At 40.5% G+C, this 26,051-nt stretch overlaps 1 protein-coding gene across 6 annotated transcripts in view; it reads left to right on the forward strand.

The window, feature by feature from the left end:
* Positions 1-16,422, forward strand: part of MAP4K4 (mitogen-activated protein kinase kinase kinase kinase 4) — a 159,467-nt gene extending 143,045 nt beyond the window's left edge. For all 6 annotated transcript variants that reach the window (XM_044433962.1, XM_044433970.1, XM_044433978.1 and 3 more), the window contains 8 exons: positions 199-369; positions 1,671-1,814; positions 8,144-8,278; positions 9,607-9,707; positions 10,561-10,710; positions 11,055-11,214; positions 12,301-12,440; positions 13,246-16,422. In XM_044433962.1, coding sequence (XP_044289897.1) covers positions 199-369; positions 1,671-1,814; positions 8,144-8,278; positions 9,607-9,707; positions 10,561-10,710; positions 11,055-11,214; positions 12,301-12,440; positions 13,246-13,329 — 1,085 coding nt within the window. In that variant the 3' untranslated portion in view covers positions 13,330-16,422. The remainder of the gene's footprint in view (positions 1-198; positions 370-1,670; positions 1,815-8,143; positions 8,279-9,606; positions 9,708-10,560; positions 10,711-11,054; positions 11,215-12,300; positions 12,441-13,245) is intronic.
* Positions 16,423-26,051: the final 9,629 nt, after the last annotated feature.

Genomic DNA, 26,051 nt, shown 5'->3' on the forward strand with positions numbered 1-26,051 from the left:
TTGAGAAATACTTGGAAGGCATTTCCATGTCGATCGCTTTGCTTTTATTTGACTTGTCAGTTTATAGTATTATTTAAATGGAAAACATGTCCATAATTGAGATTTGATTTTTTCCAGTAATGTGGTACTCCCATGCCTGTATAATAAAATATCACTATGTTTACTGTCTCCTCTCCCCTTCTCCCAATCCCCCTGCAGTAGGATTCTCTAGTGAAGCAATGAGGTCAGAGGCAATAAGGCAGGATCCAACCCGGAAAGGATCAGTAGTTAATGTGAACCCTACGAATACACGGCCACAAAGTGACACTCCGGAGATTCGCAAATACAAGAAGAGATTCAATTCTGAGATCTTATGTGCTGCCTTATGGGGTATAGAATTCAATACTGGTTGCTACTTTGTTCCTGTACTTGACAAAAAGTTAAAGGGTAATGCGGGGCATGTTAGGCAGTAGACAAGCTGCTCCCCCATACTAGTGGGATCTCCCACTCGCATAGCAGGAAGCTAGTAGCTCTCAGAGCAATCTAAAACTAGCCCAGGCATCCATTTCCTGAATGGGTGCATGTAGAGGATGGCTTTGCTGATCTGTCCTATTCTGGAAACAAGCATTTCATCTGCTTCAGGGCTGGCGACCATAATATTTGACTGCCCGCCTATTCCAGTCACAGTCTGCATGGACATTACAATTGTGAGTTGGAACCTGCTTCTGGTTGCCATCTCTGACAAGGCTTGCTTGGTAGCAGCAAGAAGGGAGGGCCTTTTCAGTGGCAGCCCTCCAGTTGTGGAGCAGGCTCACCACTTGGGATCACCTGGAGCCAACTCTGCTATATTTTGGCATCAGGTTAAGATGGTAGGGCATTTAATCCATTCTGGATCATTTATGGTGGTGCGTCAGCAGTCTAACAAGTCTTATGATTTAATTTACATTAGCTATTGTGTTATTTGTTCAAATTCAGTTGAACAATTTGATTTTGAATTTTCTAGTATAATTTAAATGATGCTTTATTGTGAACTGCATTTTTATATTGTATTTTATGCGCTGCTGTAAACCACCCAGAGAGCCTTAGTTATTGGGTAGTATAGAATAAAACTGATGATGATGAGTATTTCACTTTGGTATTATCAGCTTCTGCTTTGCTCCCAATGAGTCCTGTGGGCACGAGAGAAAGAACAGATACTCAGCAGAAGTATTGAATTCTACCCAGTATGCTCACCAAGCAAAGTTTCAATAAGTCGGGTCCAGATACACTCTTATTTGACATACACCCATAGGCATCCATGGGTCTTGAGTTAGATATGACTAACTCAGTTTGTATTCATTTAGTTGGGTCTGCTCCAAGTAAGGTTAAGTTTGGATCCAGCCTAATGTATGCATGAGATTCATATGAAGTAACTGGCCCAAGTTACACAATTTGGGCCAGGTTCCCTTTTTGTGGTGATTTGCATGAAATATGAGAATGAACTTTTTATGTTGTAAGCATAGAAATAGTATTTCCTATGGGAGTAAACTAATTAATTTATATTCTGTGTTCCATTGGCATTTTTACAACCTATTGTGTGAAAAGGCTTTGAGTGTGCCATAAAAGTGGAGATATCTCAGACCAGGCAATCAAAAAGTCTTTTGCCTGGCCAAAGAAATACTTGCTTTCTGACTTAGTCTTATTTGTCCTAGGAGTTAATTTATTAGTGGGAACAGAAAGTGGCCTGATGCTGCTGGACAGGAGTGGCCAAGGGAAGGTGTATCCATTAATAAATCGAAGAAGGTTCCAGCAAATGGATGTACTTGAAGGTCTGAATGTCTTGGTGACAATATCAGGTAAATGCAAGTTCTGTTCAAAGAAAACAAACATACGGACAAGCAAATAGGTTCCGTGTTGCTTTGGATAACAAAATTGCTTAAACCATTCCTCTATACACTTCTCCTTTTAATTTTTCCTGCATTCTTTGCATCTGAAACAAATTGTTTATATAAATAATTGAGTCTCATGTATGAAGAGATGTTAAAAGAGGTTTCATGTTGCCCAACTATTTCCCTACTTGGAGCCATTGCAGAAATAATGCAGAATAAGCTCCTGATCCTTTCGCTTAGAGGTGAAAGATAGGGAATGGGATATATGGAAGAGGTTCCCTACCAGTTTGGACCCGTGGGCACATTTGAGAAACTGCTATGGACACCACCATTAAATGACTGATCAGTGGATTGCCACGTTTGAGTCCACCTGCCATGTCTGTGGCTGTACTATCTTATTCAGCAAAAACATTTGTTGCATGTCTGCCGGACACCACAGCATCTCTTCAATAAGGGTTTGTCCAATTCAGGTTACTGCTGGTGTGCAATACAGCTAATGCTTCTTTCAAACATATGTTTTCACAATCTCCTGCAGCTGTTTCATTTTGTCAGAAGCTTATGACACAGAAAATTTTGGTGGAACAATCTTCAATATTAGCTGATTTACCTTTTCTCCTAAAATATTTTCCTGCTTTATAGAAATTAACAAATGGAAGGAGTAATGGATTTTCTGTAGCTCATATTACAAAATTGGAAGAATGAACAACCTCCTATAATTGAGGACCTTACAACTCTTTCGATATTTAAATGGATGCTATATATATGCCAACATCAGATGAATGCTTATATGGATATTTGGTCCATTTTATGTTGAAGCCTGTGTGTAATGCTAGAAGATTGTATGGTTACATGCAAATCTGCATCAATTTATTAACCAAAATGGAAAACAGAATTCTTTTTCTGCTATGTATGGGCACTATGCTGAGACTCCTTTGTTGGTCCTTCATAGGTGCATACAAGTGCTGCACTGGGTACCCCTGGCTTATGGGTTCACTCATACTGTTCTGTTTTGCAGGCCAGTTCCTGCTGCCTTCTTGATCTTGGTTTGCATTATGCTTGACCGATTGAATTGGGAAGGGCTGGTGTTTTGAAAATGGCTAACACCAGAACAGTAACTGCATGCCACCCACTGTACTGGTTACTCTTTTTATTTATTTTATTTATTTGGAACATTTATACAAGTACAGAGAGCTGACCTGATAGAAGACACTTCCTGAATATAATCCCGTGAAAGTAGGAGCTATGTAGGCACATTTAGATCCATTTGCGCTTATGGATCCTGACTGAATTAGACATGTCATAACCTAGCAAGAATGAATTAGATATGTCATAACCTAGCTTAAGCCTCACATAACTCACATTTGTCCTGTTCACATGTCACAATAATCCCATTATGGAGGTTGCATATCCAATCTTGTATATTCAATTTTGCCATGACTTGTCATGGATTAAATAATTTACAGAGTTGTAGTGTGCCATCCAAACCAAGTTAATGGCTGTGCATTCCAACTGACCAGTCCATATATTCACCTTAATCCTAAGGCATTTATTTGTTTTGCTGCATTAAATGTTAAGTTTACAGAAGTGACACATACCAAAAGTAGATTTTACTGCTTCTGCTTTAACATGAATCTTTAACATGTGTACAACATTATTAGCAGCATAAACCAGCAGTATTAGTAGCACAACCCTGCTCAAAGACTTTCTGTAGACCACATCCAGCTCATCAGATGATCAATGTGGAAACTGCCTAGGCTTAATGCTTTTAGACATAGATAATTGTTTTCAGGTTTGGTGTGCATAATTAGTTCACCTTTCCACCACAGAGTCTGGTCAGAAGCTAAACTTCTTTAGGTTTTTTTATTTTTGTATTTTTCATTGTTTTAACAAAATTCTTGTTAAATGAAATAAAGGGTGATATATATTTTAAACGTAATAATTGGCATCATCATATGATGTCTGCCTTGTCTGCACTCAAAAAATAGTGTTGTGCTTGCACATATCCTATCTCTAGTATTCCTATCATTTTGGTATATGAAGTACTTGCCATGCTGCAGTTTGCTTTGCATCATGTCAGATCATGCAGGTCTTGAGAAACATAATGGCTCTGAAAATTTCTTTAGCATTCCAGTATTCAAGTAGGATTGATCTTTGTGGTGTAATTACTGTGAACAGAAGATGAGATTCAGTCTTTCACAAGATTCTTTGAAGGATCCTGTAGCGGTAGAACCAACTGCGATCACATCTCCTGATGCAGGAGTGGACAACCTGAGGTCTTTCAGATGTTTTGGACAATGAATAGCTCAATCTCAGACAGCGGGCACAATGATTAAGGATTATGGAATTTGGAGTAAAAAAAAAAAAAGTGGGAGGCACCCAGTTATCTATTCCTGTTCTAGAGTGGTATGTATTTGTGGTAGTGACCTCAACGCTGCAGCTGAGAGAATCTCTGTCAGCTCGGGTAGGAAGACTGTTGGCTCGCAGGGTGGACAGTACACTAGAATCCACAATCTGTCCCACTGGCCCAGTACAAGATGCAAACACTCTAGATTAGGAGTCAGGTGGAGAGAGGATTCCTATAGAGCACGACAATTCCCCCTTCTTTGTCATGGTCTCTGTGCATCACACATGTGGGCTTTGCTGCATAGCTATGGAGAAAAACTTTCATAGTTCCTATGCACCATGACCCCTCCCCAGCCTTCCAGTCTACCTTGATGCTGTACCAACTATCCAGGTGACCAGAGCTGGGAGAGACTCCCCTTCCCCCACATTCACCCACCCAGATCTCAGTTATGCATGCTAGATCAGCTGCCTCGCCCACTATCAAATCATGGAAGAGGTTGGTTTTACTGTGCACCAATCTGGCATTCAAAAGCTGCATTTGGAGATGTGAAAGCAGGCTGATAGGGAAATCACTAAACCTGTAGTTGGGAGCAGGGCTGGAACACAGCAGAGTTATTAATTGCCTGGGCCGTATTCCCCGTACCAGGCTAGCCCTCCACCCAACACCATATCCCTCCCTGGTGATAATTGGCCCTCATCAGAACCCCTCACTTGGTCCCATACATCTGTGGCTTGTGCAGGCACAGAGAGTAACAGCGCCGTTAGAGCAGGGGGGCTTGCCCTTGTGCTCCCCACAAAGGGGCACTCCCCTTCTATGTTCTCCCATTCTCCCCCACATTGGGCTGGTGGAAACAGTCATGCTGTGGCTCAGGCTAGGTGTAGGCATTTGCCCATTGAGTCCACAACAGGCAGGCCTCTTGGCAGGATTGGAGTCCCCTGGAGCTACTCTCAGCAGTGCCTCCAGGCACCCACCCGTAATTGCTTACCTGCAGGGAAGGCTGTGACAATTCCCACCCACAAAGCTGGGTCTTGTAAAGGCCATGTTAAACCCACCCTTAAGTCATTTGATTGTTTTCTCACATTTTAAGTACAATATTAGAATGCCAATGTTTAAAACATGTTGCAATGCTTGATGTTAACATAGGCAAGGAGTTTTTAGGCAGGATTCTGAAGTAACGATGCTAATAGCATAGGAGATCTTCTTGTCTTGTGAATTCCAATGACATGCGAGAGAAGGTACAGATGTAAAGGGAAGGATTACGCCAGTATTGGAAGCATCCAGTGCTGTGCTATGTACACTAGTAGGACATGACACAAGAGCAGCAGGAAGCTAGCCGATCCTGAAGGCAGTGCATTCCGGAGAGGGCAGGTGAGCAGAAATTGTAGCAGGGAATGTCACTGATCTGTACTGTTGTGGAAGCAAGCATGTGTACTTGCTTCTGGGTTTGCTTTGGAAATGCCAGCTTCCTCTTACATGAGCAATCAGTCCTGTTGGTGCAATAGAAGGGGCAGGAATACAGTGGACACTGCCCTGCTTTGATTCAGATGTGATCAGTGTCAGCATTAAAACTGATGCATGGCTCTTACATACTGGCAGTCCTACCAGTTTATCTAGCACGTTTCCAATGATACATAGTATGTACTCAGGTATCATACCTGAATGCATGGAAATGTAGTTTGAATCACATCAGTGGCACAGTTCCAACATAACAAGTGCAATGAAAAAAAAGCCACTGGACCATGTCATTTAAAAAAATGCATATTGCAGGATGTGGCGCAAGGCTGTGGTTAAAACTTGTGTGTTATCTTTTATTTAGAATTGCGTCAGTGGAAATCCTGCACTCCTTGCTCCATCTACTTGTTTCCTCCTTGAATATTGTTTCCCCTTTTGAAGCACGTTAAGTTAACCCTATAGTTGGGAAGTTCTGTAGAAAGGCATACCTTAAAGTGTTGTTGCAATCTCTTAAACTTTGTGGTAGATCATGAGGGAGTTTTTATTGGCAAAAGGCATACTTTTAAAGATTGCTTGATAATGTACTGGAAAATATTATTTCCATAGATCTGCTTCCTAAGCAATCACCTGAAGTTAACCTTACCTGTTAAAATAGGTACTCTGAAGGAACTTCTGTGAAAGTATAACTTCCTTGTTACAGATGAGGCAATTTGATACAACCTGTTTGAATATTTGGAGCTATTTAGTTGGGAAGGAACTAAAGAGGAGCATGTTTATTCTCGTGTAGATAAAAACATTTCCTCTTTAAGTAAATATATAAAATTTTGCTGGCAAGAAGTTTCTTTTGATGTATCGTGTTGTATAAGGTTGATGTATAAGGTGGGAGAAAGTCACATGCTGGAAAATATGACCAGCTTTTGTTTGCTTTTACTGAATAAGTGTGCTTGTGAGAAGACAGACAGCACAGACAGAACCATTTAGCTGGGCTGTGTCATCTGGCCTCAGTGATTACTCAGCTTAACCCCCGCTTGTAAATTGTGGCAACATGGCAAGGCCTGATCAGCATGTTTGGGGGTTGCATATTCAAAACAATGTCCCCAGCTACATTTAGATGGCTTAACAGGAATTTCACAATCCCTTTTTTATGTATGACTCTGAGACAATCAATTGGTTCCTGGTTCAGCCATATTGTTCTATCACTGCATTCATTCCGCACCCCTTTTCCCTCTTGCAAGGAATCCAAGGTGGCTTACCTAGTTCTCTCCATTTTTATCCTTCCAACAGCATCGCTGTGGAGTTATTAAGCCAGGAATAATTACAAGGACTGTGTGTCCCTTATCTTTCCCACACCACACTTAAGTTCTTGTTTCTTTTAAAGTACACCCTCTTTGTGATATTGAAAAATGTATTGTGGAAAAGGGAAGTGTGGCATAATTCTGGCTTACTAGCCAGGAAATGAAACCATTATGAAGAGAATTTGTGCATGAGACAATGGTCACTTGTTGCCGTGTTGTTAAACTATGGTCTGTTAAGCCAGGATTATTACATCTGAACTGGTCCTGAATCTACATTGGCAGGACAAGAATATAAGCCCCAGGCGTATTATCATAAATCATGACCTGGAGCAGTGGAAGTGTTTCTTGTGAACCAACTCAACATGAGGCTTAGCCTAGTCCATCTTATTTCCTTCAAGTATAGCTTTTTGATCATAACAGATAGGAATAATCGCTAGAAGGAAAGTTATTTTTACATGATTATGATTACATAGATACCCGTGCCTTTTTATTTAGTGGGGAATCCAAAGTAGTCATCTTCCTCCCATTCCGTCTCCCCTCCATTCAAGCCTCACAACAGTCCCTGTGAGGTAGGTTGGGTGCAAGTCAGTGTCTGGCCCAAAGTATTCACAGAGCTTCAGGGCTGCGAAATTTAAGTTAAGTTAAATATTTATATCCTGTCCTATGTGGAAATCGCCTCATAACAGCTTACAAAAACCAAGACCGCAATTTACAACATTTAACAATGTGCATAATATCAACAGAAACATATTACCACCAAGAGCGAAGTAAGAGCAAACTCAGAAACAAAAACAAAATTCGACTGTGGATGTTAAAAAGCCAATTAAAATTCCTATTCCTAAAAATAGCAGGCAAATAAAGGGTTTTTACCTGGCACCAAAAGGAATATAACATCGGCACCAGGCAAACCTTTCTGGGAAGCGCATTCCAGAGTCTGGTGCCACCGTAGAGAAGGCCCTCCTCCGGGTAGAGATCTTCCTTGCCTCCTTCAGGGAGGGTTCCCAGAGCAGAGCCTCCCCTACAGATCTTAAGGGGCACCAGGGAATATAGGGAAGGAAACAGAACCTGGGTTCTCAACTCCCAGTTCACCATTGTAACCATTGCACTGCATTTGTAATTCCTACTGCGTTTTTGTTAAACTTTGTGTCTCACTTGTGTTCTCAGTTTGCTTTCTTGCCTGTGCTAACAAGCCTTTTCTTTTCTAGGTAAGAAAAACAAATTGAGAGTTTATTACCTGTCGTGGTTAAGAAACAAAATCCTTCACAATGACCCAGAGGTGGAAAAGAAACAAGGCTGGACAACTGTAGGAGACTTGGAAGGTTGTGTACATTATAAAGTTGGTAAGTCATGGTGTGCATTGTGAAAATCAGTTGAGAGGGAATTATGTAGTGGATCAGCCTGTTGAAAATATATGTTTATTCAACTCAAAACCGCATGGCTTTTGGTTTTGCCTTGTGACCTAATTACACAGCATGAATAAATGTCTCTCTCTATATCTTTGAGGATGAGTGTTTATAAGAATGCATTCATTTATTGCCTTTATCTTTGCTAAGACACATGTTAAGAGGAACATGCGTGGGCTGGGGATATTTCCCCTCTTGCCTTGATGTCATCACATTTTCGAGCATGCTCTTGCATCTAGTTCCAAGTGGAGAGAGAACTAAGGTTCTGTTCCTTTGAATATTTGTAACAGTTCTGAAAACAGTACAGATTAGCTTGTTCAGAACTATTGCATGAGACAGGTTGTAGACATTGGTATTTGAAGAAAATGATAGGAGCCTCTTATCCCATAGAGCAGACAAGCAACCTGGCGCCTCCACATAGCTGCTTGGGGATTTGGGGGAGATAGTCCAGCAAGTCTGGAACGCGCCATGTTGGAGAACAATGCTGTAGACGGATGCACAAATGAAATGTTCACGGAGCCATTGTTTCTGCTGCTGGCTAGACTTTTGCAAAGAAAATATGCCTTTTCCTTTGGGGTCCGGTTTTCATTTTTAACTTAAACCCATTATTTGGCTGAGTCCATTATAACCTTTTTTCTGGTTTGTTTTTCTTTTGCTTCCCATCAACACAGTAGTAGTGCTGGTTCTAACCAGTCTCCCCTACCCCATATGCCTAAGGAAAAGTAGGCATATGGGGTAGGGGCCATAAGCATGTAGCTAGTTTAAAGCTGTTGTTGAGAAACATCAGTGCTGCCCTAAAGCTGGAGAGCAGACTAATAAAACATGGCTTAACAGCATTAACACATATTCTGGCAAAATGGTAATCCTTTGTACTGAGACTTTGGACTGACAATCTTCTGATTGGTGTGGGATTTAATGTACGCAGGTCCTGAAATTTAAGCATTATTACCTAGTTGAATGAAGTGTGAATTTTATTTGACATAAGCTATCTTATTTAAAGAAGTTTTCTGTAAAAGCGACTTTCTGAAGAATGGTGACAGTTCATACTTTTATTGGAAAAGCCTACCTAACTAAATCATTTGCTGAATATTGGTGATTCTATTTCTTAAATAAATGCTCTCTTTTTCTCATTCTCTCTCTATATATACAGAGAGGGGGGGGAGGTATTGATGGTGATGATTTTATTATTTTATTGAAGTTGAAAGACATTCTTGTAATTTGTTTTGTAATATAAATATTATTTTCACTGTCTTTTTATATTTTAGTAAAATATGAAAGAATCAAATTCTTAGTAATTGCTTTGAAGAGTTCTGTGGAAGTCTATGCCTGGGCACCCAAACCATACCACAAATTTATGGCTTTTAAGGTAAGGATGCATTTTTACAAGTTTGGGCTGCATTGGGCTGGGTGTGGCCATGAAAGTGTCCAGATGTTCCTTTTGTTTGAACTTGTGTACGATCACCTCAGCCTGCTATGGTTTGTTTATGAGCTGCAGGCTTCAATAAACCTCACACAACCCTAGATTATACAAAGGTTGTTTAACTCTTGTACAGCCCTCATTGCCTGGGCTCAAATGAGAGAACAGTGGTGGCTTGAATATTCATAATGGCTGCTTGCATGCAGTGGTGAGCTGTCTGATGGTATGAACTGGACCTATGTGGTATGTGGTGTTTTAGAAGACAATTAAAAGTTCATATCAGTGACCGGAGATGCTACTGCCTAGTGCTGAGATCTGTTTTGTTTCCAGGGAGGTGAGGTTTTGTAAACCCCCAGCCTTCAGACCCATCTTAAACTGGGGGGAGAGAGAAGCAGACAAGCCACTGCTTTTCATGGGTACATTTTCTCCTAAATAGAAATGTGCAACACCTGTGTTGAGTTTAGGCTGATTTGTCAGCTTTTGTGGAACGGGCTTTGCGTAGTTTGAATTATTTGAAGGCTTGAATATAGAGAACTGTGTTTCCATGAAAGGAAAAAATGAACCAAAGCATAAAGCACGATTGTTATTGCAGAGCTCCTGATTCAGTAAAAGGGCCATAGAATTAAGCTTCTACTTCAATCCTGCTTCCAGCATTTGTTTACCTGTGAAAAAATGCATTGGTAAAAGAACAAGCCTGCAGAAGTGAGTGTGCAGATAGAAGAAAGAGAGAAAGGAAGGACATTTCAAAGGCAGCCTATTTTAATGTAGCATGCTAAATATATTTTTTATTACTATGCTGTAGTCATTTGGCGATTTGGTACATAAGCCATTATTAGTGGATCTTACTGTAGAAGAAGGCCAGAGACTGAAGGTGATCTACGGCTCCTGTGCTGGATTTCATGCAGTTGACGTGGATTCAGGATCAGTGTATGATATTTACCTCCCAACACATGTAAGGATCCCTCTTTTTTCATTCTGCTATTTCCCTACTAAAATCCTAATAAGATGAAGAGTGTATCTAAGTATTTCTGATATATACATAAATAACGCATGTTCAAATCTTATTCTGAGCTGAAGATTTACCCTTAAGTTCCCATGTTTTTGATTCTACAGAGTGGGTGATCTCTCTCTGTCCTATATGGAGTGCTTAAGGCCACTGCACCTTGGAAAGTGCTTAAGAGATCGCATCTGTTCTTCTAGAAGTGTTTGTCAAATTCTTGGAATATACAGTTAAATTCAAGATGTAATAGAGTAATCAGTGAGTTCAAGAGTTCTTGGATATATGTGTGCTTGCAGATCCAGAGTAGTATCCAGCCCCATGCAATCATCATTCTACCAAACACAGATGGGATGGAGCTGCTTGTTTGCTATGAGGATGAAGGAGTATATGTTAATACATATGGAAGGATCACCAAAGATGTGGTTTTGCAATGGGGAGAAATGCCTACATCAGTGGGTATGTACACTGAGATGTCTAAAACACTCGTGGTGCTAATAAAATGATGTGGCCAACTGGAGAGAGAAGGTTTTATCCATTTTGCTTTTTATGTAGAATTTAGTCAACTCGATTATTTAATAAGCCTGTACAATGGTGAAATATCTTGCCAATTGTTCATCACATTTTTTGTTAATATTCCAGAATCTTCCTGTCCTAACAACAAAAACAGCTCCCCTTACTGTCCAGATATTTCTATTCTGTTTGATAGACCAGTATTGCTATCACATCATTGTGTTTGGTCTGGCAGGCAGTTTGTCTGAATGTCAAACAGTGAGTTTATGGATAGGCTAAGATTTATTCGTAATTACAAGGTGCTTTCTTATAGTTGTAACTTTAGGAGAGCACAGATGTCTAAAGAGAGGGGATCTGTAGCACCTTTTCCCAGTGTTCTTAAATTCCTTGAATTTAATTTGTTGTAAGCCGCCCCGAGGCTTCGGCGAATGGGGCGGCCTAAAAATGTTTTAATAAATAAATAATAAATAATTCGGAGACTAGAGGGCAACACGTGGCTAAGGCAGTGTGAGATAGGGACATTTTATCATTTAACCTGATGAAATGTACAATTTCGTTTGGAAACATTGCCCTATGAGGAGAGACTGAGAGAACGGGGCATGTTCAGCCTTGAGAAGACTGATGGGGGGACATGGTATCACTCTATAAGTACTTCATAGGTTGTCACAAAGAGGAAGGTCAAGATCTTTTCTTGCTGACACCAGAATATAATAAATATAATCAACGGAATAATCAATTCAAGCTTCAGCAACCCAGATTCAGGCTAGATATCAGGAAAAGCTTCCTCACTGTCAGAGCAATACGATAGTAGAACCAACTTCCAAGAGAGATGGAGGTCTCTCCCACACTAGAGACATTCAAAAAGAAAAACTGGACAGCCATCTGGGTGAGGTGGTGTAAACTGGTGTCCTGCAACAGCAGGTGGTTGGACCTGATGGCCTTCATGACCCCTTCCAACTCTTACCATTCTATGATTCTATGTGGTGGCATGTTATGATTAATACTGGCTATCTTTTTGTTTTGATCTCACAGCATATATTAGATCCAATCAAATTATGGGCTGGGGAGAAAAGGCTATTGAGATACGATCAGTGGAAACAGGACATTTGGATGGTGTATTTATGCACAAAAGGGCACAAAGACTCAAGTTTCTATGTGAACGTAATGACAAGGTAGGATTTATTCTTCTACATTATATTTAGTTTGTAGTTTTGTCTTCTACATTACATTTAGTTTTGTCCTTTAAATGATTGCAGAGAAGAGGGGAAAGTGAACCCTGATGATCAGTCCAGAATCTCTTCAGCCCAATCCTGCAATACTCTGCAGAGGGCTGGGCACAGGGATCAGATAAGCAAAGCCATTGATGCACATAAGGGATGCTTTGTTCTTTTCATTAGCAGGGGACCAGAAAAGTTTTCCTTGGCATCAGAGAGCTTAGGACACACGTTTCTTGTCCTCCAGCTCAGTCCTTTGATCTCCTGGTGGTTCCATGTGGATTGGAGAGCAGCTTGGAAAGCACCTGAAATAGGGACTGTAGCATGGCAGCCTTCTACTCTGGGGAATGCCCTTCCAACAGAGATCAGACATGCACGTGTGACTTTGATTTGGGGTTTGCTGAAGATTCTTCTGCTGCATTTCCTGACGGATGAATAAATTCTAGCCACTCTTTTATTCACTTTTGCTGTAACATTGTGTATTCTGCATTATTATTATTATACCCTGCTGTGATATACTTCAATGTAGGCAGTTTATACGTGTTACAGTGAATCAATGAATGACAAGAGGATATGCTAGAGGCCTTCTTACACAACTTCCCTTCTATGCACCGGAGCTCCACAGAGTGTTGAACTCAGCCATTAATGTCAAACTTCCCTAGTACTTTAAAAGGATTCTATCTGTGTAATTTTTGCCTTTGTTTACCATCCAGCTTCATCGGCCAATTGTTTTTTTCTCTCCTCTTTGTCTCTTGCTTCACAGGTTTTCTTTGCCTCTGTACGGTCTGGAGGAAGCAGCCAAGTTTATTTCATGACCTTAGGCAGGACTTCTCTTCTGAGCTGGTAGAATGATTAGTTTGGCAAGAGATGGCTGTCGTATGGAGTTCTCATAACTTGGAATCATTTGCAACTGGAGTATAGACCTGCTGTGATGCAGCACTACATGCCATTGCGTGTGCAGCCATCACTGGTGTCGGGTTCTTTTTGTTTTTAAACCGAGGCTGCGATATGCGGCTGGTGCTGTAGAGATATTGCCATCCAGTGCTGTCTGATTTGGGATCCCACTAGCGAAAGGTCTCTCTCCTTTTTCTCTCCCCTTCCTCCTCCCCTGGTTCCGGATTTCCTAGTGAGAAAAGCAAGAGACTGACCGAAAACCAATGTTTAAAAGGAGGCAGGTGGAAGAAGGTAGCAGGAGGGGGATATAGGCGGAGCCAGTGTTGCTGAAGCAGAGGGCAAATCTAATATAGTAATCTTAACAATGTATTTAATTGACATTTCTTTTTCTTTTCTTTTTTCTTTTTTTGTAATGTGACAATATGTGGGCAAAGAGGAAGAAGCAGGCTTTAAAAATTAATATTTATAAAATGTGAAAGGCACAGTGGTTTATGGGAGGTGGGGGACTTTCAGTTTTGGCTTGGCCAAGAGTTTCGTCATTCTTTTCCTGTATATCAAGTTTTGCCTAAAAACCATATGCGGATGGTTTCGTTTGTTTGAAAAAAGGAAAAAAACCCTAAACAAACAATTGTTCATTTTTCTATAATGACTTTTCATTAGGCCAGGACTTGGTAATGCCAGTGTTAGCACTGCCTGAGTTAAAGGTTTAATTTTTGTTTAAACCTAAAATGTGCAACAACTCTTACTATCAATCTGCTCACGCAGCTTTTGGGGAGATAGAAAATTCCAAACGTGTTTTGTTTTTGTGCCTACCTCATTGTTTCTAATTCATACAATAAAAGAGGTGGTTTAGGTTTATACTTTTTGTTTTGTTTTGTTTTAGGAAAACTAAGTCCAATTGATAATCACTGGACTCAATGGCCTTATAGGCCTTTTCCAAGTGTACTATTTTATGATTCTGTGATCATACCAAAAGTAGAAGAATAAAGAATTGACTGTTAATTTTGTATTAGGTTTCAAGCAGGAGAAACTAGCAGTCATTTGAGATGGTTGAATTGGAGTTATGGCAGTGGCATAGTGACTTAGTCATTTTTTAAAAAAAATTGAAAGTGAACTTTTAGCTTTATTTTTTACCAAGTTCATCATGAATGGAAATTCAAGAAATTTAGTCTAAAATACAGAAGTTTCTGCTCTTAACATTGGGGCTTAGTAACAGGCAAGTAACAAAGAACTAGGTTAGTTCTATAACTTGTAAAATGTTGTAGGAAATTTTTGGGGAAGTAATGTTTTCCTTTTCTAAGAATGCAATGCACTAAAACTATTTTAAGAATGTAGTTAAATACTGCTTATTCAGTTTTTTTTAATAGCCGCTTATACTTGTGTTTCAAAATAAACATCAACACTCTTGGCTCTCTTTTCCCCCCCGCCCCATCTTTCTAAAGGAAAAACACACACACCTCAGTTTTGTTTTATCAGTAAGTTTTTGGCCTTTGTAATAAATGTCTCAAGACTAATACTTCATTTAAAGACTTACATGTGTTTATTACTTGAGAAATCTTGAGTGTGTAATTATCTGTTGGTGATGTAATAATGCACAGTGTCATGATTCAAGCATCATGGTTTTTAACCACCTTTTTACTCTCTCTGGGTACTTCTGTTGACAGCTGCCTTAAGGTCACTGTTTATTCAGTGAACTGGATTCCAGTGTTTCATGGGCTATGTCTTCTGCTGGGGTTACCTTTTTCATGGCATGACAGGTAGAGATTAAAATGTGATTCTTCAGTTCAGATGCTCCAAGAGGTCAGGTGAGGCCGAACACATGACTTCATGTTGGACAGCACCAGTTGAATGAACCTGCTACTCAATTGGCTGTTCCTTTGGCATCAATCAAACTGCTGATCTTTTCTTTGACCAACTTTTTTCTTTGCTAAAAGGAGCAAGAGGGTTTTTCTCCCAAAACTAAGCTGGTGCAATGCAAATAAGAGCAGCTTATAATTGTTGGCAGAAAACCCTTTGAAGTCTCTGTTTTTTAAAATTGCTTGGCTTTTGAGTAGCACAATGTCAGGGCTAAGGTTGCAGGTGGGTTTCATTTCTTTTTGTTACCTGTTAGCAAATAGCCAAAACAGCAACTCTCCTTTGTATAGCAGAAAAGGGATGAAAGTCAGAAGACCAGTGCAAACATGAACAAAGGGGTGTCTTTCGCATGGACACCATAGCATAGTTTACTGGACCCGACTGGCCAGATGCCTTTTGAAAATATGACGGCATGGTGTGGTTAAAACTGATTTAATTCTTGTCCTCTCCTCTCATGCCACCTTGTTACATTTTCTTTAAAAAAAGACTACTGTTCATAAATGTAGGAATGTTGCCATATGGAAGAATTCTCCCAGGTCACCACATGCTGATGAAGTTCTGTGCAACGCAAAAGGGGAATGGGGGAATGGCTCATTCAGCAGGACAGCCGTTCTGCTGCCCTGAACTCCACGCAAGTGCCAAGGTGGCTAACTTTACAAGTCGAATCAGTATTATGAAACCACTACATATAAAATGTTGAAATCCATTTTTAAAGCAGTGCTGTTGGTAAGCATAAAAATATTCCTAGTTTAGTTTTAAGCTTTAAGTAATAATTTTCTGTATCTTAAGTCAAAGTAATTCTAACTGTTTGACTGCAGTGATTTTATTTTTATTGTATGCACACGTTATGTTGGAAAAAATGTTTACAAAAATGGTTTTGTTACACTAATGTGCATCACATATTTATGGTTTATTTCAAAGTGATTTTGTGGGGTTTAGGTTTTGATAGTAGTAGCAGTACAAATTTTCGTGATTTTTTTAATAACCCCAAACTCTGCCAACTCTAAAGATGCTTAATCAATAATTCAAATGACAAAATTACAGTACAATTACTAATTGTAGAGCTGCGAAGCAGACTGGTGGCAACGAAATGCTCAGCCTTCTTGCAGTGCTGTCTAATTTGTCTTTTGTGTATTATAAAATTACTGTCCCCCCACCCCATTTTTCCTTAAATAAAGTTTTAAAAATGACATCTATGTGTATGTGGAAAGTATTTTGGGTAAACATGTTTATCTTTAGAAGAGTCTTCAAAACCGTAGTGAATGGAACAGCAGTGATATGGCAGTGCATGTGTGAAAGTATGTGGCAGTCCTTAAAATTCTGCACTTGATAAAATCCACAGATGATGCAGATAAATGCAGACACAACAAGGCAGGACGATTCACTGTATTGTGATAACCTGCCTTAGGAGTGTACCAGTTAGTTGGATGGACTGGCAATAACTGCCTGTCCCAACACCAAAGATTTCAGTTATCACAATCACATTGCATTTCTAGTCTATGTTTTCTCCTGTTGTGAGAAACCTGGGGCAACTTACATAGCTCCATTTTATCCTCACAACCACAACTGTGAGGATAAACCTCACAGCTTAACCTGAGAGTTTGGTTAAGCTAAAAGCACATGCCTGGCCCAAAGCCACTAGTGAGCTTCATGGTCAAGTGGGGACTAGAACCTGGATCTTCTGCGTTCTCAGTCTGACAGTCTAGCTGCCAGGCCACACCGGCTGTTGGGTCAGTTGCAAAATGTACTGGTAGGGTGTGTGCTCCATTTATACTTACACTGTTTATCACATGACGTGTCTTGTCTTCATTAACTCTAATTCTGAATATATTTTTAGCAAGTTGTCATTCCTGTAGGGTACTAAGGATCATCATTGGGCTATGTACTTAGCCTGCTCCTTACCTTGCATACCTTGCTCCTTACCTTGCATACCTGACCATTACTTGACTTCCTTTTGTACTGTCTTTCTTGTAGATGGGTATTGGCATCATATAGCATACATGTACAAATTGTTGCTTATCCACTCTGTTCTTTATTTTCTTTTCAGTAATGCCTTATTAAAAAGCAAAAGAAATACTGTGCTAGAGTCATATTTTCACCCTAGTGTACAATGTCATTGTATTTAGAAAATGGGTTAGGGAATGAAATGAAATGGTGAAAACTAGGATCATAGAAGAATGCAAAATAATGATGGGTACAAACACTCAAAACATTCCAGGAGAAGTTAGTTGAATGTCTGAGTGCATGATGTTATCATAGCCTAGTTCTTCATAATTGTGCATTGCATGTGAATTACAAATAACATGTATTTCCTGGTAAAACTGCAAATAATATGTTGCATTCCCTTAAGTAAAATGCAGCAGACAAAGGAATATACTGTGGTTGCCACTGAATTAGCGGCTTCTGCCAGAACGTATACCAGCTTGGAAATCCACCAATTTATGAAGAAAAGAAATCACCAGAAAGCTCCTGTCTGTCGCTTGGCAAGTTCTTTTCTTCGTATCACCCAGCTGCTGCTGCTCCATAATCCTCCATCTTGAAGAGAATGAAGTGTGGCATAAAATGTTTGGAATACATAAAGACTGTTTGACTGACATTCTTAATACATTGCTAGGCTGCATGAAAGGAAATGCTCCTAAAATGCTATGTGCAAATTTTAAAAAAATCCCTTAAGACTGTTCAAAGTATCTGCATTATACTAGGGGGAGAAAGTTAATACCTGACTTTAAAGACCTAGAATTTGACAATTGGGTCTTGAAAATGCTGTTAATTAAAATATACAAAATTAAAGCAAAAGTTCACCATCAATATGCCCAGCACAATAAACCTGCGTGCATGCAAAAATCCTCTGATGGAATCATCCTGGTACTGTCAGCAATGACAGATCTGCAAAAATGTGTAATCAGAAGCCAGTGAATTGTTGTACCTGTTTGTATACTCTGACTTCCGTGTTCTTTTCACTGTTCTTGATTTTATCATCCTTAAAATGAGGAGGGTGACAATTGAAAAGGATTTTCTGTGCATTGCTATTTAATGTCTGGGTGAAAGTGGTTTGCATTGACCCTGCAGGAGAGAATAGTCAATAGTTTGCTTTAAATGGGTAATAAAGACTGGAAATGGGCAGGAGTTGGAACCTGTTTAACTAGACTGTTTCCTTTATGCTAGTTAAGATCTGAACAATAGTTATGTTGCAGCACTTCTTGGGAGTTGGCCTTAAAGCACACTGTCTTGAATGTTGATGCCACAGATCAATTCCGAAAAGTGGACATCTTTTAATACAGCACTAAAATATAGGACAAAAATTATTTCTCACAGTGCGTACTCTTAACATGAAGTGAAAATGAAATAGGGAAAGAGTGTCCGTCTGTCCATCCACCTGGGCTCCAAGGGCTGGATGTTAATTGGGATGTTAGTTTGGATGTGGTATTCTGAGCTCAGCAATGCTTAAAGAGCAATAGCATGTGTAAATACCTACGAAATAAGATCCCTATTCTGCAACACTTGTGCTCAAGCAGTACATAGTCAAATAGGGGTAGAGTTGAGTTTGAGCCCTGAAGTGGTGAGTTGTTGGCCCACAGGCTGCAGTTTTAAAAGAAGACTTTTCAAACTCGGGAAAAGAGTTGGTCAGCGATGCCCTCATCTAGCAATCTGCTGCGGCAATCTGACATGCCTGGATATACATTGCTAGACTTCTTGGTTTGAGGCACGTAGCACCTGACCATTTTTTCTTGCACTGGTAGAAATGTTCTCAAAATGGAAGGGTTTGGGAGGTGTTACGTGGATTACCAGAACTAATGGGCAAACCCAGAGGAACTGCACACCCATTCTGTCATGACCAGAACGAACAAGAAATGCCTTTGGAATTTGTAGGAGATAGGAAGGGTTGGCACATATGGAATGTTTACTGATGGTAAATATGTTTAAGATACTAGGAATGCCACAGATTTTTGTATTTTTCCCCTTGGATTTATGCAGCTGATCTCTTGTGGAACCCACCCCCTTCCCTTTTCAGTGAAGTTAGCAATACCTAATGCTGAATATTGTGAAGATGTAATGATAATTATAGCTCTGAAGAGTGACTAATAGAAGCAGAAAATAATGTGTGAGCAAAAGAAGTGCTCTCAATCTCTCAATGGTTATCACTATAAACTGTCAGTGCCAGGAGAATCTTGTCTAATTCTGAATTAATTGTTCATGTAAAGGATGCAGGTTCCAAGCACTAAATCTTACTCATCCATGCCTGGTTTGTAAGATTCCAGCAGATGGTTGCCCACATGAGTTCAAGCATACCTTATGCTTTAACAGCTTGACTTTTGGCAAATGAAAGTTGAACATAAGGCCATAATCACAGGATTCCTGGGAGGGATTTTCCATATCCCTTCTGAAGGCAGAGAGAGAGAAAAAGGTCTACCCTCAGAGATGGAAACCTGACCACTAGCCACCTCCATAAGGTTCATCTGGCAACTATGTTGATATCTTTTGGTGCCAGGCAATGTCCTTTCTTTTCTTCCAGGCATTTTAAAGACCTAGTTCATTATGGCTGTTTTGTTAGTTCCAGTGTATTGTCTATTATATTGAAAAATAGTTCAGTATAGGACAACAATATATACTGTGTTTGGAAATGGCATTTTAGTTTCTTAGCTGGTTGTAATCCTCTCAGAAAACATTAGTTATTGAGTAAATGAGAAATGCACTAAGTGAGCTTAAAGAAAGGTCAACAGCTGGTGCTTCTCCACTCCAATATTGGAAAGCAAAGAAAGGGTGTTCTGTGGAGGATTCTATGAGCATGCTTGGGTGGACTGGAGATTGCAGAGTTCCATCATGCCTTCTTAATGGAAAAGGAATAGCCATACAGCTTACCTAGTTTATGTCCCTTCCATTAAGAGTCCAGAAGAAAGGGAAGAAAAAGAAGGCTCTGTCACCTTTTGGCCTGCTGCCATGAGCTTGACAGGGCATTGGGAAAAATGGTACCTCCATCGCAGTTCCTTCTTACCGTTCCCTCTTAGGAATGCTTTGCTTATGAAGGTGCATTATGCATTCATTCCCATATTTCACACACTTGTGCTACTGTAGGCTTGCAGTGTACACAGAACTTACCCTCAGATTTGTATTCTCACTGGACAGTTTTTGAAATTTGAATTTCTCAGTACATCTACCCATTTTCAGGTGCTTACAAAACTTAAAAGCATGTGCTGTAGCTTTCTTGTACTTCCTTAATTGGTGCATTCTTTTGGCAGCTGTAGCATTTTTTTTTCCTGTAAGAACCCATCCACTGTCGGTGATACTGTCTTTTTGGTGGGAAATTAGATGTAAGATTGTGTAAATGTTCTCTTTCTTAATCTCTGAGTAACAGCAAATATACAGCTTAGACATGTTGTTCCATTACAACACGTTAGTGGTTTTGAAACTCCTTTTAGGAGTACATGCTCAGGAAGGAAAGAATCTGTTTTCGCTTCTCCCATGGCTGCCAGAATTCCATCAAGCTACCATAAATGTTATGGCCTTCATTGGAAATGAAGGACTGATGAATTACCTGGTAGAGGTGGGTAATTCAATACAGGTAAACATAGAAGAGAAATCATGAGAGCAGCAGCAAATGTCTTGCAACAATCGAACTGTTTGGAGCATTTTTCCTGTGTAAATTCACTAAACTGAACACAAGTACAACTGCTTGTGATAACAAAAAATATGGTGCAGGTGCTATTCAGTTGAGCATGTATCCTACTGAAATCACCAAGTTGAGTGTGCATTTCAATGGGTTTACTTTAATGAGAAGAAAATGTGTTTAGAGCTGTGAAGTTGCTCACATTGCCTATTTTAAGCATCATCCCTTTTTCTAAATTCACATAGCATGGCCTTATTGGATAGCTCCAATATGAACACTGACTAAAAGTTACATTAAGATAGAGTCTTTCAGTCTTTTTGTTAGAGACATGCATAAGTTCTAAACAGTGGAGTTCTCCTTTATAGATATGCAAAAAAAAATTCTCTTGAAATTAATTCCATTGGCAGAGAAACTGGGACCATTTCTCTGATTTTCTGCAGGGGGGTGGAAATTCTTCCAGCAGGATCTCCAAAATGAGGCTAACTACTAGCAATGAGTGTGGCATGGATATTTTATTTCCTGGCAGTCTGGCCCCCACTTTGATGACCCATGCCTGGTGTGAGCATGGGAGCCGAGGTGAGAAAGTAGCCAGCACAAAATGGTGCGGAAATGTTCAAGACAGTTTCTTAAAGTGGCTTATTTCTGGAGTGGGGACTTGAAAGGAGAAAACTCAGAATGTCTGTAATGCAGGTGCTTATCACATGGTTCATTTCTTCAAAGTCCTGTACTTGGTCACGGGTACAGTATTGTAACCAGTTTTTGGGTAGAAGAAGTGGTAGCACTTTGCCAAAATCTGTCATCCAGTTTCCTAAATGTTTTTATTTCCTCATGAGAGAAGAGTCTGTTTTCCTGCCATGTTTGCAGGGTACTTTAGAATTTATTTTTCATTTTTTGGTGGTATTCTTGGGATGCTTTATCATTGTGAGGTGTCTGAGAGGGTTACATAATTTTTTATTACAGTAGTCTCCATCAGTCCACAACATCTTCTGCTTTCCACACTTCTTGATCCAAAAAAAGCCCTCGTGCCATCTTTCCCTGGTTCTTAATTGAATTGTAAGAAGCTAAGGAGGCTACAGGTTCCGTCATCATTAAGGGAGCTGTGGAAATGGAGGCTGCAGATCACTAGGAGACGATTGTGCAACAAAAGACGAAAAGGATATGTATGCATCTTAGGATCCCGTGCCTAAGGTAAGCACAAGCACCCTGAACCCATCTTGGCATTTCTTCAAAAAGATGTCTCATTTGAACTTATTTTAAAAGCTATTTGTTTTTCAATCAGATTTAATTCATGCTAACATGGAATAATTTTTCGGCACGGCCCTTGTATCTTTGCATCATTTTCTCATTGGTGTAACTATCATAATGGGTAAATATATAACATTGACGCTCTCCACTGTTTATGACATCACCATTCCTACACTTCAAAGTAAACCATTTGAATGAAAGAGAAAAGAGAGAGCTCTGTGCTCTTAGAAAAGAGCTTAGAAAAGTCTCTGGTTCAGTCCTCAGCACCCTGAATGTCAGAATCCTTGGGGACTCAGTGGTATGAATTCGATGGCCAGGTCTGGCATAAGGCAATTACTATGTCCATAACAAAACCAAAATCTCCACTTTAGGGTTTTAGAAGAAAGAAAGTTGCTCTTTCCTGAGCAGTGGAAAACATAGTTCAGTTATCCTTTACAGGATAATAGAATACAGGCAGTTCCTGGGTTATGAAGGAGATCTGTTCCTGAGAAAATAGAAATTAGTCTTTAAGTTGAATTGCTATGTAAGTTGGATCACATATGTTTGGCCCTCCACATTCACACAGGTTAGGGGTGCAGAACTCCAAGGAAGTGGAGAGACCACGGATATCTCAACCCCCTGCCCTAACTCATCAGTGCCTCCACTTTGCAACAAGGAAATGCTGAAAAGATTTCCCTTTTTGGATGAGTGGGGCAGGATGGCATGCTTCCTCTCTCCCCTTTTGCTCCCCCTCTCTATGGTGAAACTTTGGAGGCTTCTGTCCCCTTTAATTTCCTCCCTCTCTGTGGTGATACTTTGGTGGCCTCTCTCCTCCCCTGTCGCTTCCTCTCTCTCTACCATTTTCCACAGTTTTAAAAAATAAAATAATTTTTATGGCAGTTTGTAAGTACAGGTTGTTAATATCATGAACTTGGGGACTGCCTGTATGCTGGAGAACTACATTTTTATTTTTAAAGAATTCCCAACATTGTAAGAAACAAAATTCTGTTGCTTTTAAAATGACACCTGTTGCGCTAATAACTTGAAACCTGGCATTCACGATCTAGGGAACTTGCCTGTGTTCTCAGTTGATGCACAGAGCCTTTGCAGAAATAGGTTTTTCTCCCCAGAAAATCATCTACCAGAAGTACAAGGCAACAGAAATATGGGGGGGGGGGCAGTGGGCTACAGCACTCCTCTCACCCACTTAGAATAACTGCTTTCAGAATATCTGGACTGCTCATGTTTCTCCTGTAATCTGGGCAACCCTGTTGACATTGTGAGACCAAACATGATCTCACCAGGGCAGGCTACACATCAGAACACATAGTGGGATCATGGCATGAGTGGAGTGGCTAAGGGTACGCTCATCCAAACTGAATTACTCTCCTCACCCCTCCAGCACCACCAGCGCACATTGCCAAAAAGGCACTGGGTTGAAATACAAATTGGCAAAGGCTTTAACTCTTCACTTCCTACTCCAGCCTTCTGATCCCATCCCTGGTTCAGTTCAAATATTTAAAAATTAGCTACCTCTGTAAAGTAATATGTAGTTTTATCCTCACGGAATGGGAAAGGATGAAATACACAGATGCCTGTAGCACAAGAACCTCATAGCACCTGTCTTAGTGCAAAGATGCGGTGCAAAGGCCACGGCCCCTGGCAGCCCTTTCTGTGTGGAAGGGAAGGAAAACTTGAAAGCTGGGCAGCACATGCTTGTTTTCTGAAGGCAGAAAGACAGTGTGAAGGCCTCAGTCTTTGCCCTGCTTTTCTGTGTGGCAGGAAAATGAAGTGCAAGCATCAGCTCACACTCTAGGTGTGTTGATACTTGTGCTCACACTCCAGGTGCTCTCTTAAGATGGCTGGGAGAGTTTCCACTATGTTTCAGCTCTACATGTAAGCGGGAATAAGACCACTAGCTAGGCTGCTCCCCTTCACTGTTTTTTTTAAATATCTGCATGTACAGAACAGCTGTCTGCAAAAAAGAAAGTCTCTTTCCATGGATATATTTGCCAGGATTGCTTTTCAACATTCTGATAAGGAGAGAGGGGTAGCAAGAGACTGTCACCTGCACAAGGGTGAGGCAAACCTGAGGGCTTAGGGGGTCATTCTGGCCCATTCTGGGAGGGGTGCATTCTAATAGATCACAGGTGAAGAGAAGGAAAGAACAGAAGCAATGCAGGATTACTGTGCAAACTTCCTGAGAAAGGAGCCTTTCAGAATTAATGGGAGGGAGGGAGGGAGGGAGGGAGATTAATTTCTATGCATCTGTGTTTGTCTTTTAAAAGTTTTTTTCTTTTACAAAATAATGCAAACCATGCTTTCAAGAAAGCATGGAAGGTCAGCACTGAGTAACTGACAGCTTAAGCACATAGTTAAAGCCCAGTCGTGTTCACGCAAGCTCCATGACGCCATGCAACTGCTCCTAGAGACATGGCCTGTGATCAGTGATGATATTCTGCAAAGTCACAAATTGTTCTTCCTTATAAACAACAACCAGGCATGGATCAGCTCAGAGAAGGATTCTTCTAGCAAAACAGAAGAAATGGGTGCTTTGCATGGCAATACAGGAGCAGTGAAGCATCTCTGTTTGTCTTGAGCACTCCATCCTCCCCATCTTTATTTAGTTCCGAAAGGCCAAGGAAAAGTATGGGTGCATGGAGTTTAAGTTGTAAGCAAGCACAGTTTGTGAAATTGCACAACATCACTGATCACAGCTCACATTTGTTATGGTTTCAGCCTTAGCTTCCCGTTTCCCAACTCTGTGGAGGTCGACACAGCAAAGCCATGCCAAATAAGCAAGACAGGCCATGTGCTTCCAATCACTTCTTTAATCATCTCAGAGTCACCATACTGGGCATTTATTGCAGGATGAAAACCAGATAGATGCTCACCATTGTGCAGCCCAGAAGCCTGATGAAACCACAGTGTGAGTTCTAAAGAAAAGTATATGAATTTTAGATATTACCAAGGTGCCTAAGGACTTCTTGCTGCTGTTACACATTATCAGTGGATACCAGTAGGTTCTACTCTGCACCAGAGAGAAGGCAGTATATTTTTTTTTGTGGGAGGAGGTGGGGGTGGAGGATAGAGGCATGGATTCTTCTGTCTGAAATTTAAGCCGGAATCCTGCATGTTGGTATATTTAATTTCAAGTACATCAATAGATTCTGGCTTCATCCTTCTATATCTCAATTTCATGTGTCTGTCTCACCTCACATACCCAGAACAAAGGGAGCCTCAATATCAATGACTTTAAGAAGAGGTTTTACAGAAAGAGCCAACAGAACTCAACTGTCCTGCTTATACAAACACCTTCTTTTTCCTTGCCTCCTCCTGCCCACCTTCTGCAACATTAGTTGGTACTGTGAGTTGGCAGGAAAGAAAGGAAGGTGGCTTTTCTTTTCCCTGTGTTAGTGAAAATTCATCAAAGCTAGCCAGGTTTTCAGCCGCAATAGGAATGGAGTTGTAAGTTCAGCAATGTGCTTTGTCAAAGCACAAAACCCCTCCCAGATCAAGACTCTGCAGAAACAATGAGGCTAGTTGCCAAGGCGCACGGCGGGGAACTGCTCCCCTTGCCCCAGTGTGGATGCAGGCACATGATATTTGGTTACAATGGTCAAAAGAAATGAGGGGGCGAGTGCACTTTCAGGTGTAGATGCAATTGGGTGTCGCGTGATTCTGTTGCATTTCAAAGTTCAAGGACCATGTGATCCATGGAGCTCTGCAGGACAATCTGTTGGGAGGAAGGAATATATTTACATCTTGGTTTTTCCCTCTGTTTTAGTTCCCGTTTAACCTACTTATAGCCTATACTCCTTATTGCCCTGTTGTGTCTTTGGCAACATCCTCTTGTAAGATTTGATTTTGATGACTCAGGCCTCTTTGCATATGCAGCCAGTGGCTCAGATATTGGAAAGGCATGGATTAATCATCAAATGAAAGGTGAGAGAGGCCATGGGTTCTGCATAGATGACAGAAAGGAAACTCGC

This window comes from Varanus komodoensis, unplaced genomic scaffold (assembly GCF_004798865.1).
Source record: "Varanus komodoensis strain SLA01 unplaced genomic scaffold, ASM479886v1 scaffold1, whole genome shotgun sequence".
In the NCBI taxonomy this organism is placed as follows: Eukaryota; Metazoa; Chordata; class Lepidosauria; order Squamata; family Varanidae; genus Varanus; species Varanus komodoensis.